The sequence below is a fragment of the Acipenser ruthenus genome, chromosome 12 (genome assembly GCF_902713425.1).
Source record: "Acipenser ruthenus chromosome 12, fAciRut3.2 maternal haplotype, whole genome shotgun sequence".
Classification (NCBI taxonomy): domain Eukaryota; kingdom Metazoa; phylum Chordata; class Actinopteri; order Acipenseriformes; family Acipenseridae; genus Acipenser; species Acipenser ruthenus.
The window spans coordinates 3528883-3546866 of NC_081200.1; the positions used below are offsets into that span (position 1 = coordinate 3528883).

General features: G+C 38.4%; 1 protein-coding gene across 2 annotated transcripts in view; it reads right to left on the reverse strand.

Annotated features, from left to right (window-relative positions):
- Positions 1–571: 571 nt before the first annotated feature.
- The window catches only part of LOC117416965 (SPRY domain-containing SOCS box protein 4-like), a 58947-nt gene continuing 41534 nt past the window's right edge, over positions 572–17984 (reverse strand). For both annotated transcript variants that reach the window (XM_034028484.3, XM_034028485.3), the window contains exon 3: positions 572–1641. In XM_034028484.3, coding sequence (XP_033884375.1) covers positions 1514–1641 — 128 coding nt within the window. In that variant the 3' untranslated portion in view covers positions 572–1513. The remainder of the gene's footprint in view (positions 1642–17984) is intronic.

Here is a 17984-nt window from a genome sequence, read left to right on the forward strand (position 1 = left end):
ACACGTTTTAAAACTAGTCAAGAACTAAAAGACAAAAATGCAAGGAACTGGAAGTCTTTCTTCTACATAGAGTTACAGTGACCTTCAAGGAGGCGTTCATTCTTCAAAGAAGCAGGCCCGAGGCTGAAGCAGAACAGATGTCAGAAATTATTATTATTATTTTTTTAAGATACTATATGTGTAATGGTTTGTAAGACTATTAAATCCAATTTCTACAAATTACTAAACAGAACGGACAATATATTTAAAAATTATTTATTCCCCCCCCCCCCCATGTTTACACCCATTGTTCTGAAATGACCTACATGTCTTTTAAAATGTTAAATTGTTAGGTTTGGTTGCATGTTACAACACAGGTGAGCAGTAGAGTCATTTAAAAACCAGCTGCACCATACTCGCCACACTATGGCGGGTGGGAGTTTTTTCTGTCATTTAGATTGAAGGGATACACAACTTAGAAGTAATTTAACCTACTAATATGTGTATAAACTCCTGTGTCACATTAATCCCAGTAGTAATGTGTCATTTTAATGCAAAATGTACCTGAACATGGACAATACACTGAGAAAGGTCTCCTTCATTCACTCGTTTTATTCACATTAAAATATGCTAAAGGCATCATTGTCCATACATTCAACTTCCTGCCAACAGACTCCAGTTAAAAAGCAGAGAACTCAGGCAGATTTAAACAAGAAAAAAACCATAAAAGAAAAGCAGCATCTTTAAAAAATATATTTATAAAACAATAGAGTGACAATAGAGTAGAATTATTGTGCAGCTCCAAACCAGACATTATCCTGGGTACTGAGAGCAGCTTTAAAAAAATCTCTCTGATTCTAAATGATAAATAAACATTATAATAAACCACACACACAATAAAAAAGAGGGAGCTCATTAAAAAAAAAGATACAAATTAAACTGTTCAAAAAACAACAAAGAAGAGAGAGACTTAAGCTTTGAAAAGGTGATTTGTCTAAGATAGCATGGTAGTGAACAGATTCAAGGACGTCGTCATGCAGAACTTCCTAGGAACTCATTTTGCTTTGAATGTATCAGAATAAATATTAAGCTCCAGCCAGATCTAGCAGGATTCTAATTTTAAAAAAAGTAATAGCGTAATATATTATATTCTATAATTACAAGAAAAACGGTCTTGCAATGGTGGTAAAGACCCACAATGAAGAATGAAAAAATATTTTGCTAAGCTACTACTCCAATGTAGTCCATCCTGGTGTTTGTGCGTGGGAAGCAGAGGCCTGATCCAGAACACAGGCATCTCCAGAGGGTTCACGTCTTCTCAGCGATTCAGAGGGTGTGCGAACTCCTGCCTCCAGTGAAGTAGTTGCTATTGTGCTCTGCAGAGATCTGCCAATACTTATTTAGAACGACACCACATTAAATAAAAACTCAAGTGTTCACCACAGAGATGAGCAGCACTCGTGTGTAAACAGCTTCCGTCATCTCATCGTTTGCATCGATTTTGTCCAGAAGTTTTTTTTTCTTCTTTTCTTATTTACTGGTACTGTAAATAATTCTTCAGGGACTGAGGCAAGGGTAGCGATTCTATTTCCTGCAGCCGATCTCTGCCGAGGGCTAGGCGGACTGATCTCCGGCACAAGTCCATTAAGGGAAGAGGCTCCGCTGGAAAACAGGAAAAGTTTATAGGTTAGTATCTGAACTCGCTAAAATGCAATGGCAAGGCTAAATCGTAAGCCAGCCAGGATCTACAGGATGGTCAGCTGCTCCGATTAATTGGGTTGTACCATTCAATGTGAGCAGTGATGAATAAAACCCCAGCTGGTACCTACTGCTGCAGAGAGAACCACACAGGCAGTCCAAAGTTTGACCCATGTTTAAATAAACAGCTATTACTAAACAGGAGATTTTCTGGAACAGCTTTAGGGTTTTCACATTCTAAAAGACCTTGGTAACTGTAGTTCACATAATTAAAAGGTGGTAGACGGCTCACCACCTCTTGTGTCAGCGAGTACCCATACCACCTACATACTTAGACCCCTGCTGTTTTTTTTGACAGGAAACCTTGTTGGAAACCTATACAAATCAATTAAGTCGATAACTTTTCAGGCAAGGAATGGGCACAGAGAAATCTGTCTATCATTAGTGGATACATGCATATACTGTAAAACACAGACACAGCTTATTGAACTCTTTTAAAAATGTTTCTTTGCAAAGCTTTTCACAACACACGTTGTTGAAAGCAAAACACACTGAGACTGAAAAGGGACCTAGTTTAAATTACCAAAATAAGCACATTTTCTCCCCAAGCCAACCTTAATAAGAACGTTACATCCAGAGCTCTTCTGAATACCTGGACTTTCACAAACCCCGTCGTAACAAAAAGCAGTGATAAATTCTGCAGCTCTCGGGGAACAATTATGCCTTCGCTCGACTAGCGCAGTTCACAGACAAGTTTATCTTCCCTTGTCAGCTTAATACATGCATCTGAGACTGAACAGGGACAGCTTCTATTTCTCTGCCTTGCCATATCTCGACAAGGCAGTATACAGGTATATAAAATGTCAAGCTAAATATCCAGAGACTATGCCTGTATAAAAAGCTTCCTGCTGAATTAAGCCAATTCTAAAAAAGCTGTCTTGAGTGACTTCCACAATTTCCATTTACATCACTCAGGAACTGGGTTACATCAGATAGCCCACCCCCATCAAGAAAATATCCGCCCCCCCCAGGTCGTCATCACACAAAAACAGCTAAAGCCAGACAGCCATTCTTTTGAGTCCGAGGAATACCGATTTAAATGCACAACCTTCAAGAGCCTTAGGGGCATAGTTCACTAAACGGTAAACATGTTCAAGAGAGTCGAGTGATGACGATTTACATAAAACTCGAAAATAGCTAAAAAATAAGCACCGAGAAATACAATTAATAAAAACCGAAAAACAGAAGCCCTAATTAAATCTCTAGCAACTCCACATAACCATTAGTCGTACAGTAGCCCTTAACTCATACATAACTTATTGTACTCGTTACCTTTCCAAAAAACACACACAAGTCAATAAAGAATAAATATTTAGTCTAATCCAGACAGCTATGTCTCATTGGGTTTTCTCCTGCAAAAAGGCTCTAATTGGCAACAGATGGTGAAAATCCTGTAAAAAAAATAAATAAAAATCAGCCACCGAGCTCACACTGCAACTGTGGTCAGACAGGCAACTTTAATAATTTATAATGACTGGACTCATTTAGAAGCAAGCCAACAATTACATTCCTGATTACCATCCGTTACCAAGAAATGTAAATGTTCAGCAGGACTGCCGTGGGAATGGAATTCAATTAAAATGAATTGAAAAAGATGATGTATCCACTCAGCAGACAGGAAGGCAGATTAAATCAATTTCGTTTTTTTTTCTTTTTTAAAAACAAACATTTTCCCGCCGGTTTAGACCCAATTTGAATGTAACCAACAGTGACTGATCAGAAGGACAGAAGAGCAACAGATGTTCCTGCCGTAAAGCAAATAACTGTTTTTTCACCTCACCAAACTGATGCTACCAAACTACTTGGCCCTGAAGAAAGGACCAAGGCTGGTAAAAATCGCCGCTTCTCCTCCCCAACGCACAGGATCACAAAAGGCAAGGCAGCACTACCAGGACTCAAACCAGCAAACTCCTGATGGGCACTTACACAGTGGGAATCCACAATGACATACGCCATGAAAGGTTTGTACAGCAGTGTTTCTGTATAGCAGTCTTTAAATTTCCAAGAACCAACTCTAATTCCATTAACTTAAAAGACAAAAAAACGGATAAGCACAATAGCAGGCATGTGTTAAGTGCTTTGTCCAAGCTGCTTGCTGCACAAAGCATGGGGCTGTAAAACTGATCCAAGTTAAAAACAGCCTATAAAAAAAAGAAGACAGTGCCTCGTCCCGGATTTCTTTTCAACCCTGCAGCAGCCACTACAGTAAAGTTCATTGAAACCCCATTCCAAAATTAGGACCTATAAGACTCACAGGTCATTTGATATACAATTAATGTATCAGTATTTAACAAGGTGGAAAATATAACTTTTTTTGTCTGGCACCAGTTTCAGCTTGCCAACAAAAACACCAAGCAATTTCAGTGGGATTATGAATGTGACTGTCCTTTCGTTTGTCAACACTGCGCCAAACTAATACATGGCTCTCACTGAGCTACTGTAACAAGTCATGGATAAAAAACTGACACCTTCCAGGGCACTGCAAAATTGAGTCTATTGATTGTTCTCCCCACTCCCAGCTGAGACAAGGGAAAGGAAGAACAGATTACACAAGGCACTAAATGACAACAGGGATCTGAATCATTTCTCAAAAGGTACTTTATTATTTCACTGGTATTGGGGTTTGTTGTATTTCAGACAGCGTTCCCAAGCAAAAGTCGAAATTCATTAAGAGGACATGGTCCTTGATCTCGTACTTGAAAAAGGACAAAAGACAGATCAGTCTGGAACTGATTAAAGCAGATGGCCCTTGATCAAGCAAACCCTTTCCGATTTAAAAAATGAAATCTAAAAACAGAATTACATACTCTTTTGCAGAACGTTCTACGGTATATTTACAGAAGTAGAGACTCGAAACTGAGCATATGTAGATAAACAGACATTAGTATTTAGTTAGGATCTTTAGGAAGGCACAACACTTAGCTTTATATAGGAATGCATTGCTTTAAAATGGCTGGCTTAAAGTCCCAGTGCAGTACAAATGTATCATGTAAATGTTTTAATTGAAGACTCATTTTGAAACTGTCCGTAACAAACAACAAAATATAAAATAAGCAGAGGCAATAACAGCATCATTATGAGACATTTAATAATAGCTGTGAGCCATGATGAACACAACTCCATTTGCTGTTTAGAACTGCTTGACCGACACAATCAATACTTTTGCCTCTGAAGCCAAAAACCCTGGAGATATGCTTGTGTTTTAATCTTCATGCAAAACCTTTGCTTCCACTGGGGCTGAGGTTTTAACTGGATCCACACAATTCAAAGCATTAATCTTTGTAGAAAGATGTATCTGTATATTTACAGTAATCCCAGTCCTTTGAGTAAAGAGGCTAATATCTAGGGAAGTACAGCGTATCCAGGAAAGCTTTATTAAAAAAGGTCAGGCATTTACTGTAAGTAATAAACAAGTTACGCCCACCCACATCCAATACAATATATATGACATTCTCTGTACAGCACTGATTGATTATAATGCCTTTTCAAAGAAAGCAGCACCATTATATTAATGAGATTCAATTGCAGGAATTCCTTTCTTCCAAGCATCATAAAGGAAACAGAACACGTCACTGTTTTCTATAGAGGTTTTGCAGAATGTCCAGTGTGATTCTATGATTATTATTAAACTTCAGGCACAAGATAAGAAAGAGGGTGTTAAGGACATTTCTCTGCAGCAGAGGTCTCTGGACAGTTCTGGTCCTGGAGTGCCCCAATCCTGCAGCTTTTATAGGTGTCTATTTTATCAATGGCTAATGATCTGGAACACCTGTTAATCTTGACTAATTAAGCCAATAATTGGTTCAATTAAGTAACAGTTGGCTGAAACAAAACACAGAAGCTGTAGTTCTCTACGACCAGGGTTGGAGAAACACAGTTTGTAATGATTCCTTGCCACAGAGCTGAACTTTTAAAATAGTTAAATATACTGGTTGTTTTTCCAGATGCCCAATTTAATAAATCATCCAGCTAAACCAGAGGCAACCTCAGTGTCTGCAAAAGGTCAAAGTTCTCATTTCAGCATGGAAAGTCTATTTCTGTTATTTATTAGTGCCATTTGGCCCTTCAAAAGCATCAATCAATTCCCTACTTTCCATGTGTTGATTTGTATGAGAGTTAATTAAAATAAAAAAATAAAATCGCCTTTGGGATCTGTGTTGGGGGTGCCGCGCTCAGATGACTGAAAACTGCATTACAATTTGAATCCAGCTGTCAAATCGCTGCACTTGGTGAGCTGCGCTGGGTTATGACTACATGCTACAGATCTACGTATATTTTTTTTTGTTAGAGACGACAGCCTTAAAAACGAGTACAAGCATAAAACAACAGAAGGTTTTACTTTTAAAAGCAGTTGTTTTGAAATTCTCAATGCACTTCATGTTAACATTCCGAAGCTTACTAATATTTCAGATTTCTTTTAAAAGGAATAAATTACAATATCAAATCATGCAACCCCTTCTCCTTTTGGACTGCTGCACATGCAGTCAACAGTGCAAATTATTATTAACTGGTGTGTATTTATGTTTTTATCCCACACACAAAACTCACAAGTTTCTGCCAGACAGAATATGCGCCAACAGTCTTAATGTATTTGTATATTTGTTTATGTTTACATTAAGATAGCCAGCTCAAATCAGACTTAAATGAAGCAGCTGACAAATGTAAAAAGGCAAAAAAGTGCTGCAAGTTTATATTTTATATTTTCAGAAGGAAAAGCTGGGGTCTCCAATGAGACCAGTCAAACGTTACCAATGCAATCTCGTCTTGCACTCATGATCCTGGCTATCTGTGCTGGCTTGCTGCTGCAGGCAGACGGCTAAAGCAGGATACTGACAGACTGGCACCGACATCATCATAAAACTAGACAAAAAAAAAAAAAGCATCCTTTCATGTAGCAGCACTTGACACGAGGCAGGACTTGATCAGCAGGGACAACAAATAAAAAATGTTTAAAAGAAAACGGACAAGAAAGACTGCAGCAGAATAAAAACATATTTGAATTGCTTTATAATGATATAAACTCTAGTGCTTCAGTACTGCAAATGTCAGACTGTGCCTGAAACTGCACACATCTCCAAAGACTGTGACAATGTACTTTAACCACAACAGCGTCATGGAGTGTCTATTATGTATTTCTTGCTGTAACCCAAGTACAGTCCAATTCCTTAAAAGGAGCCAGTGCAAATTAATGTCCTGTTTAGGAGCAGACACGACTGGAGAATATTGCCCCCATAGGAAATAAGGATGTTTATGACAGCAAAGTACTGTTTTAATTAGTTGGAGAGTGCTTTTCAAAAACGATACCAAATAATTCATATCGATGCCAGCAGTTATATGAATAGTGAATGGGACAGCTGGGTAACAAGTTAGAAAAAAAAAAAAACCTTGAGAGAATCTGGGGACATTTCATATGCGATACATTAAATCATAAACCACTGCATTGTATTTATACTGTAATGTCATTTGAAATATCCAAGAGACTTCCATTCTCTCAACCATAATAATCCACTGAACAAAATACACAATATTGTGACCACTAATTTATTTATTTTTTTTAAATGGGGTGACCTGCTTTTTTTCACAGATTCATCACTAATTAATGAATGCTCACTCTTCAGTGTTACAGTACAGTGCCTGCTTTCCGTTTGAGTGTCACAGTCCTGGAGTGTTTTAACAACACATTAGGAGAAACTGGCAAAGTGTCCTCGGTGAAACCTATATGCAGCACAAACCCTTCACTTTCAGTAGTGCTGAATTTCTACATGTCCTCATCTTCATTGCTGGAATGGTATTTAATTAATAAGCAAGTCGAATAAACTATTAAATCTTGCGAGTCAGACCTCCGCTCTAAAACAGTTAAAAGAACATAAAGTGTGTTTATGATTATATATCCTGCAGACGAGCTGTCTACAGTCTCTCCAGCCCCTCGGCAGATCGATGGTTCACGATGTACATATGCAGTGGGGGTAGCTATTGAAGGGGATCACAGCCCTGCAGCAGGACAAACAGGTTAACGGGAGTGGGATAAAATTACTTCATTGCAGGTGGGACTGCGTGGGCAAAATCTTTGCGGTAATTTGCGGGAACAGACTAAAATCTCTCATCGGTTTACCGAGTATAACAAGAAAAGCCCTAATTGTTTTGTTTGAGCTTCTCTGTTTACAAGTACGTAGCCCTCAGTAGCGTTCTGAATCCGGGAGAAGTCGGAGTGAGAGAATCAGCAGTCTTGTTGTATTTCATTCATTTAAAAACACAAGTTGAAACATGTAAACTGCAAATTAAATGGTAAAATTTCAAAACAGATGTGCATGGTTGCAAGCCCTTTTCTTTAACCACTGGACCACACAGCCTCCTATTGTAGATTACTGAAGTTCTTGTTAACCTATTTAGGAGCGGCCCATCACAATACTACTTAATTAAAGTGGTACTATAGTAATGATCATGCAATCAATGGAATATACTGTATAATGTAGTTATAACTCTTTCACATGTGTAGCACAGAACACCCAAACCTTCCATAAAACAGCATTTTCAATAGAGCCTGCAACCACTCAAGACCCCAGCCTCATAAACCCATCCTGCTTTCACTGCTGTGTGTTTAAGAGCATAGTGACAGACCAACGTGATCTGTCACTAAAACCTGACCTGCCAGAACTTCACCACCGTGGTTTGCTTGGCTTGCAGAGGAGACTTCTAACCCCACAGAGAAGATGTGAGGACACCCTCCGACAGGCTCTCTTTGAACTGGTATTTTGATTCATGAGCCGGCACCTCCTCACGTCATCCTTTCAGGCCAGTCCTGCCTGAACAACATCCTTTAAAAAAGGTCGACAATGCAGCCCAATGCTGAAGCTTGTTTAAGCGTTCTTTTAAATTAAAATCCGCTAAAGCATATTAAAAAACACACACTCCACAATGAATATTTAAACAAAAACTCAGACCCCTGCTGTAAAAACACACACACACACACACACACACACACACACACACACACACACTCACACACTCTGCAGGATTGCTACAAAAACCACCAGTTATGTCTGTTATAGATAGGAGGCTGTGTGGTCCAGTGGTTAAAGCAAAGGGCTTGTAAGAAGGTCCCCGGTTCAAATCCCACCTCAGCCACTGACGCATTGTGTGACCCTGAGCAAGTCACTTCACCTCCTTGTGCTCTGTCTTTCAGGTGAGATGTAATTGTAAGTGACTCTGCAGCTGATGCATAGTTCACACACCCGAGTCTCTGTAAGTCGCCTTGGATAAAGGCGTCTGCTAAATAAACAAATAAAAAAAAAATAATAATCATGTTTAAAACAAAGACCTACATCTAAAAACAGCTCCTCTCCTGCATATTATTTCCACTCATCATTACCGCTCTTCTGTTTTAGGGCCATTTGGTTTCTTCTTTGCCACTAAAACCTTTTTAAAGGGTTGCTAATATAAAATTACTGTAAACCCCCTCCCCTCTCCCATTTCAGAAGATACAAAAATACATGAAACAAAAAATCACCATCTGCACCCTCCTCCAGCTTCATTAAAATCAAGAAAACAGGATATCCAGACACTTAAACACAACGCCACCCTGTTGATTTTCAGTTTTGAAACTACATCCAGCATGTTTCAAGAAGGATATCATATGATACTGCCATCCGTTTACAATCACAGGATGCTACTTCAGTGAACAGTAAACCATTTATTTTTTAAAAATCATACACAAGATAAAACGTAAAAGGTTCTATTACACATCATCTATATTGTAATCAGGGCTTCATAATCCCATTACTGTAAATCTGTATCACCAGCTGTCTAGAATGGCTCCTTGCAGACAGTCCCTTGGTTCCCATTAAAATCTTGCAAGGGTTGGAAATTGGCAGAGCCTGCTGGCAGTGCCCCACTGGACTGTGAATATTTATAAATCCATTAAAAAAAAAAGTCATTTATTTATTTTCTAACCGACAGTTTTGTTAGTTTGAAGGCCCAGATAAAAGTGACTCACCAGAATGTTGAAATAATCTCCAGCACTTTACCCAAGTTGGACTTTCATTTTTAATGGTGAATAAAAGCTAATACATTAAAATCACTTTGATACATATTAAATTTAGAAGTGTCTCAACTTGTAAAAGACAAAATATAAAAACGGCAAAAGAATTACTTATTCACTTTTTATATTCTAGCTTTTAGCATCATTGCCAAATGTCATCTCTAAAATGTGTATTTATTTATTTATTTTTATTAAGGGGAGTGTTTTGCCCAGTCTTCAGTGAGAGAAATGTGTGGTGCCAAAGCGGTTTGTCATTTTAGAATTCGTTTTAAAAATGACACAGGGGATAATAAAGTTACTGATTAACCAAGCTGTTTTCCTTCTCGGAGAGGAGGAACAAAACACATCAGGTAATTAAATGCCACAAGAATAGTCCCCCCCACATCCCCGTCCTCTCTCCCGTGGTTAAGAAATGAATACATTAGAAACACAGCAGTTTGCGTGCGAATCTTGTTGGGTTCGGCATTAACATGCTTTTCACGGGCTCTGGATTAGAACATTTCTTACTCCTAAACAGCACTTTTAAAACTGCCTGAAAACTTTCCACGCGGAGATCTGAGCGTGTCTAATAAATGCTTCACACTCCTTCAAGCACATGAGATGCATTCTAAAAAGTGATAAGAAAAAGAAAAAGAGATCACAATGCTGTCACTTGCATGCTAGAGCCCAGCTGTTTGCCAGACAGCCTCAGCATCTAATTCACCCAGCTTCAGGGAATTACTGCAGCTTTTAATCAATCCACACTGAAGAGCCAGGTGAAGTAGGAAAGTGGGGGGATACACTGAATCTGCAATGCTGTGGTATGGCAGCGCAGAGGTATACATTACACACATCAACCTTTCCAGGGATGACTCATTATCACCACAACAGAATGTAGTACTTTCTGAAGAGCTCTTACCCTGAAATTACACATTTATTTGAAAACCACAATGTCAAAGCCTTGCAGGCATTCGTGCCCTTAATGAGCCCCCTTCATTAACCTTGACATCACTAATGTAGTTCCATCCCATTCCAACTTCTGCAAGTACAGCCCCAGAAATGTAAAAAAAAAAAAAAGTTATGTGAAGAATGTCTAGGTTTCTACCTAGAAATACAATCTGGAGATTCGTGGTATAGATTTGTAGTTATCCCAGATTACAAAATACATTTCTTTAAATATGAAGCCGTCTGCAATTCAGTAAGTATATAGCTTCCATCACGGCTGCTGTGCACTTGTAATTAACATTAAAAGGTCAGGACCTTGTGGGGAAGCTCCAATGCAGTAATTGAATAGACTTCACAGCAAATTAAATGCATCACTCTTCCAATTAATGAAGTAGTACAAAAACACAGAACATCAAAAGTGAATACCAAATCACAGGGCTCAAATATATATTTTTATATTATATATATATATATATATATATATATATAATTTATTAATGACTAAGGTCTTCAAAGTGCAGTTTCTAAAGATCCTTAGGATTGTTAGATGGAGTTTAAAAACAAAACAAAAAAAAAACACCACACACACTGGACAGAATGGGTGGGGATGTAAAAATACATTAACAGATTAACTCACTGATCTCGCTTATGAAAGTGACCTTGAGCAGCAGCAGCTAGCAGAACATTTAAAAAAAAAAAACAAATCAATAATTCAATGGACAATTTCTACACTCTGAATATAGAAAGGAAATAATTTAGTACACACCACTCTCCACTACAACGTGTTGTAACCACAACACTTCCACACTGCTTGTCTAAACTATTTGTTCCAAGCCAGATCAATAAGGCACAGTAAATGGACTGTGCACATTTAAAATAGTTTATGCAACATACATATACATACATACATACATACATACTGATGGATGTGTTTCTCCATAAACTCAGTTCAGTTACTAAAGAATATCTTCACCAAGTTACTGCACTCGCAGCTCTCCATGCAGTACATATGTAAAACTGACATCCTGTCCGTAGGTTATGTGTATAGGCACTTCCACTATATGCAATCCCAGTAGGGGATATTAAATGCATCTGCTTTAGGTCTCGCTGTAGCAGTATGGGTTGTTTTCAGAATTCCAAACCTAGCAACGTGTAAAACACACCGAGCTCTCTGGTTGTCTTCACAACAATGGAATGTGGAAAATACTGTTCAACTGTTCTTTTCAGGAAAAGGCACAGTTATTCTTAGCAAAGCATTTCAAACTGATCACTCATATAAAACATGTACTTAATCATCTCTCCACACGGTTACGAATCACTTGAACTGGCTGGTTGGTACCGTAGCAATTTAAACACAACTGTATTATACAATTAATTAGATAAGAAACTATTCTATTCTAAAAGAAAACAGTGCCATAAAATGATTGTATGGTATTATGCCACAGTGAACCTTAAATTCAAAAATGAAATAAAAGTATGCAAAAACACACTGGCAAAACCCCTTCTTAATTGTTGATGTACTGCACTCTAGCATCAGATTACACAATTATAGTCCAAGCTGCCCAGAGCAATGCAAGACATTGGAGATTTCTGGTCTGAAGTAACCTGATGGTCCAGTTCAACTACTGCTTCCAATGAGAACAAAGTAAAGGAGTTCACCAGTTTAAATCTGAAGCTCAAACCGACAGCTGTATCTACAGTTGGCAAAAAAAAAAACCACAAAAATACCCCAACTACTCAGACAGGAAGCGGCTGCTAGAAGTTGTTTTAGTGCCACCTTTCACCACCTCGCTGCAGGGTTTGTTTATTCCACCCTGGGTCAGAGTGGGGTGGAAAAACCAAGAGCTTTCATCTGGAATCATTCTCGTCAGGGTCCACCCTGGGTGACATGACCTCTCAACTTCCACGTTGCCTTTTGAACTGCAAGCACATACAAGGACAGCTGATGGTGCAATTTATCATTTTATTAAAACATATTAAATGTTGGTGCTCATGAAACACATTGAACTGGCAGCACTGACTATCTACTGTATTTCTGCACAGACCAGAGACAGCACAAACTGTAGACTCCTCACAAGGGCCTCCAGTCTGCTGTTGAGGGACCACTGTAGAAAGACTAATAAATGCATTACACTTGTGATATGCAAGCTTGATTTGAACCCAGGCCTCTGGCAGTAAAAGGCATGTATAGCACTGTAATCTCGCTATAGAGTGTGTCTTTTTTTGGGGTTTTTTTTTTTTGCATCATTTTAAAATGTCATAGTTACACATGTCTAGAAATAAGTAAATTAATACATACCTAAGTAATGCAACAATGACTAATCCATAATGTAAATTAATGCCAACAACTTTTGATATTCACATTGCAAAAAATAAAAAATATCTAAATTTTACTTTAGTTTACACAAACTAAAAAAATAAGACTTCAGCTTTGACATAATACAGAAAAGCTGGCTTGTGGTAGGGTACATATGTAATATTTTGTTGGAAAGCATCGAGACCTGACATTGTCTGCAATTTAAACCAAACCTGAAATAGGCAATGGATACAATGCCTTGTTGTCATGGTTTCCAGGACCTAGCAGAGTGACATCAGCTTTGCTGATCTTAATACAATGTGCACCAGTTATTTCAAAGGTCATCACGAGCACTTCAGTAGAGAGCCTATCAAGACTGCAGTGACTGAGCATATTGCACTACACTTCAGAAAACACCACTGTGAAAAATTAGGTTACAAGCCAAACCAACCCTTTCTACACAGGCCATAAAAGTCTAAGAAATAATGCTTTCATTTTAAAACAGAAGACACTTTAAAATTCCCCAGTCTGAATATCCTACTGTAGTTAGAAGCAGCTTATAACTGGATATTTGGAAAGCATGTTGACAGATACTAATACTCTGGTCACTGAATGAAGCCAAAATTAGATCAAGAGTAAATGGCTGGTAAGAATACCTCTCCAATCCATTCTTCCTTCCTCCCAAAGAGCTTCAATATCATGAGGTAGAGTTACATCATTAAACCCAGAAGAGGCCTCGTTTCAGCAGTTATCGACCTGGCTGTAGATGGAAGGAAGCAAGCAGTATGCCCCTTTTACCCATATCTGGCAATAGCTGCACATGCAAGGTCATGTTCATGTTTCATTTGGATGGATTTAATAAAAAAAAAAAAAAAAGTTCCAGCGCTGTATTTAGTATGGGATTCTTTATATTAAACACCGAAAACAAGATTTTCCTATCAATATCCTATTTAGTTCAAGCATTGAGACCAAACCATATCCAATGAGAGATTGAACACACACAGGTCAGCCACTCAGCTATTAGAACATAAGAAAGTTTACAAAACGAGGAGGCCATTCGGCCCATCTTCCTCGTTTGGTTGTTAGTAGCTTATTGAAAGTCCCCTGGGTCGACATTGTCAATACCTTTTAGAATTTTGAATGCTTGAATCAGATCACTGCGTAGTCTTCTTTGTCCAAAGACTGAAGAGATTCAATTCAATGCTGTATGGTTCTGTCGTTGCAAACAAAGTTGGCTGGAGATGGTTTTATTTGCCGGAATTTAGGCCGTGGAAAGAAATTATTCTGAAACGGAAAGCTTACATGAGTTTGAAATATGGAAGCAATTTCACAATGTGTGCATTCAGAGTACAGAAACATGTAAAGCCAGGGGACTTTGCTACAGTACAGAGTTTCAGATTAGTTTCTTCCCACATGAATCTGGTCTGAGACGAGACCTATGGGAGTTCTTCAGTAAAAAGGGGCTTTTCTTTAAAAAAAAAAAAAAAAAAAACAGGAGATTTGTTTTATTGTGTTGCAAAATATTGAAACCCTCCATTCGTCAACACAGCTGCACACTGTTTTTCCACAGCATGGAAAGCTCAGTGTAAATGATCACGTTTGTGCATTTTTAGGCAAGATATGTATACGGGTTCGGCAAAAAACATTAAAATGTTTTAAAATTTGAAGAGTCTGGGAGAGACATCTTTTAAATATTAAAATGTACACAAAGAAATATAAATATTCTATTCTCAAGACTGCTCTCATAAACTTGTCAAACCGAGCCCGGCAAAGAAATGATATTCTGTGCATCATCTCCCTGTATGATGCAAGTGTTTTGAAATGTGTCAGTTTCATTTTGCCTTCAAATCTCAAAAAGTACAAGCAGAACCAATGGAAATGAAAAAAATAGTATGTCTTGACACTTCAAACTCCAGTCCAGCTCTGATGATGCCAAGCCTAAATTGGAAATATAAAAGCAGTACATGGTTGTGGACACACCATAATAAATGACCACCTTGCAAGCGATAAAAGGCGGTGCTGTAAGATTTGCAGGTGTTAGAAATTAACCTGGAAACCCCCAAGATCTGACCACTGTCAAGTAAAAGGTACCAATTACTAGATCTGAAACGTAATGACCTACATGGCAAAGAACCACTCTGCTGCAGATCACGTAGAGCGGATTAATTCAGATGCACTTTCATTGGTGCACATGGACAGGTCCAGATGACAAAATGAAGCCTTCATGGTGATATCACAGTTCCCCATTGTTCATCCCAGAAGGGGGGGGGGGGGGGAAGAGAGGGGAGGGAAGGGTTGCATTTCAATGCACAGGAGTGGCTTGAAAATGGGATGAGTTTGGGGACTTTAGAGACAGTTCCTCATTAGGAGGGATTGCGATTGAAAATGGAAAGTTAGACTAAATTTGGCAAATCTCGGATCAAGATTCATCTGCTCAAGGCTCAACTACAATAGAAGGCAGATAATCTCTTGGTTATTGGCAAATGCATTTACAGTAATGTGGTATTGTGTGGGGATCACATTATTTTTTCTCACATTATGAAAACAGGCCATATTTAGATATTTCACCATTCGGCTTGGCAATGTTATTTAATTCACTCAGTTGTATATATTTGAATTAAATTCCTCTGCAGACTAGGACGCACACAAGTTTTGCAGTGAAGGTTAACAGCTTATAAAAACATTGGCTGCTCTACAAAAGAGGTGCCTTCTAAGAAACTTGGTGACAATGTCCCTCTTTCTTAGGCAGGTAATTTGCAGAGTGACACTTCAGCCAATCATGAAAGGTCATACCCTCCAAGCATGGCATATAGCCAAGTCTTGACTGTACCCATTTTGACTGTACAGAAATCATACAGTAGAGTGTGTATTTACTGGGATTGATCAAAACACCATACCTCAATCCCCAGCATAACTTTTAAAGTATTTCTCAAAAACAATAAAATAAATAAAATGAAAAAAAGTCTGCTTCAGATTACAAAATTTGTATGCAGAAGCATAGCTGGATTAAAAAAAAAAAAAAAGGGGGTCAGTGGACTTTGAATGCAAAGTATTCCAGTCACCATCACTCTCATTGTGACAGACACATCGGAACAATGAAGTGGTTTTGTACTTCTTTGCAGACATTAAAACAGGAATGCACCCTGCTCCTGCAGTCTGACCCGACGCAAATCAGCAACTAATGGATGATTCAAGCTATCCAATGAGGTTGAAGGCAGAAAAAGTGTTTGAGAAAACCTGACAAAATAAATAAATAACACACACAATCAAATCAATTACATCTTATCTCCTTTTCAAAATGATTTTTTTTTGTTTAAATCTTCTTTTCAGGCTAGGAAATCTGTATATTGCCTATTAAAAACACACACACACACACACACACACACTCAAATCAATCTAAACATTTCCATAGAACTTAACACGTGATACATTTTACATGTACAATTTTAAAGAAACTGGCATGTGAATTGTATTTCAGCATGTTAGCTCCTTGGCCACATGGAAGATTAATTTATCTTGTAAAATATTAGCAGACCAGGGAAGTGGATCCAAATTCCCAATCCTCTGCAAACTTGTTTTTGCTTAAAACAAAAGACCATCATCGTGATTCATTCAGAACCTGAATCTATGCTTTCCAGGGCAAAAAATCAAAAATGCTTAACCTTTGAACAAATACGTGCTCCGAAAAAAGGTTCACCATAGAGAGGCACAGACTAGACTTAGCAGCCTTCACTTAAAGCTCCTGCTGGAGGGAAGATGGGCACAGCCAGATTAATAGGCTTATCAAGACTGAGCCCCCAAAATGCTGCCAAGCCTTACTGAGCAGCATAAATACCCACAGAGCCAGAGAGACACTAACCACTTGAGGCAGTCGCGATCAGTTCTATTTTAACCCTATTTTATTATACCGTGTACTGTAGTTCACTGGTTAGGACATTCAACTGTCTTGCTTTACTTTTGAAAAATCAGAGTAACTACTATTGTAGCCAACTGGTACAACTGCCCTCCTACTGTACCTTCTCCAGCTTTCTTCTACAATTAACTAGAACAGGCAACAGTGTTAATTACCAATTACCTGGCGTTGGATAGTTCTAAGCAGCTTGCCTGTCTGTGCAAAGCTTGAATTACTGCAGCACTCTGGGACGTGGCTCCGCACCTCGAGAGCCCGCTCTGTATTCACTCATTTCACTTGCAAGGTCATGTTACAGAAGGAGCTTTTCCTTTCCCTGCACACCCCCATACAAATCGATGGCTTATGCAGCTCATTTCACATTACCAATATGGATATGGAATACGGTGTCTATAATCCCATTATCTGACCTCTAAAACTGAAGTTAGCAAGGAGGAGAAATTCGATGACCAAAAATAAATAAATAAATAAATAAATAAATAATGTTGTCCTTCTTGCTACCTGGGTAAAGGAACAAACATGACTGTTAAACCAGCTGCAAGCTGGACATTCATACATTATTCAGGGATCAGATCTAATGCCTCTTGTTGGCTTTTCTGTGCGTGATCACGCCAAGCATGTTTAAAATCTCTCTGCTTTCAGGTTACTGCTCAACATGTTTCAGCAGAGCTGGATTCAATGCTGTGTCAAGATGCAGGGATGGAAATAAGACACCTACTCCCAGTTTTAATATAAGCTTGATTAGACAGGGTGCATAGGCAACAAGCTCAGGTGTCTCATTAAAAACTTGTGGTAAACATTAGGAAACTGATCAAACCGACTTGAAATGAGAATCTAATTACCATCCCTGAAGATGGACGGCTATAGCTAGCAGAGATAGTAGTGTAACAGAAACAAAGTGATGGAAGCCATTTAGAAATACACATCTACAGTAACTGTCACAATCAGGGGTTGATAAAGTCTGTCTATTTGACAGGTTTTTTTTGTCCTAGTGGAAATCAAATCATCCGATATGTATTGCTTATCTGAAGGGATGGGAGAGAAGTGCACTAACCTGTCATTTACCATTAGCTACAAAC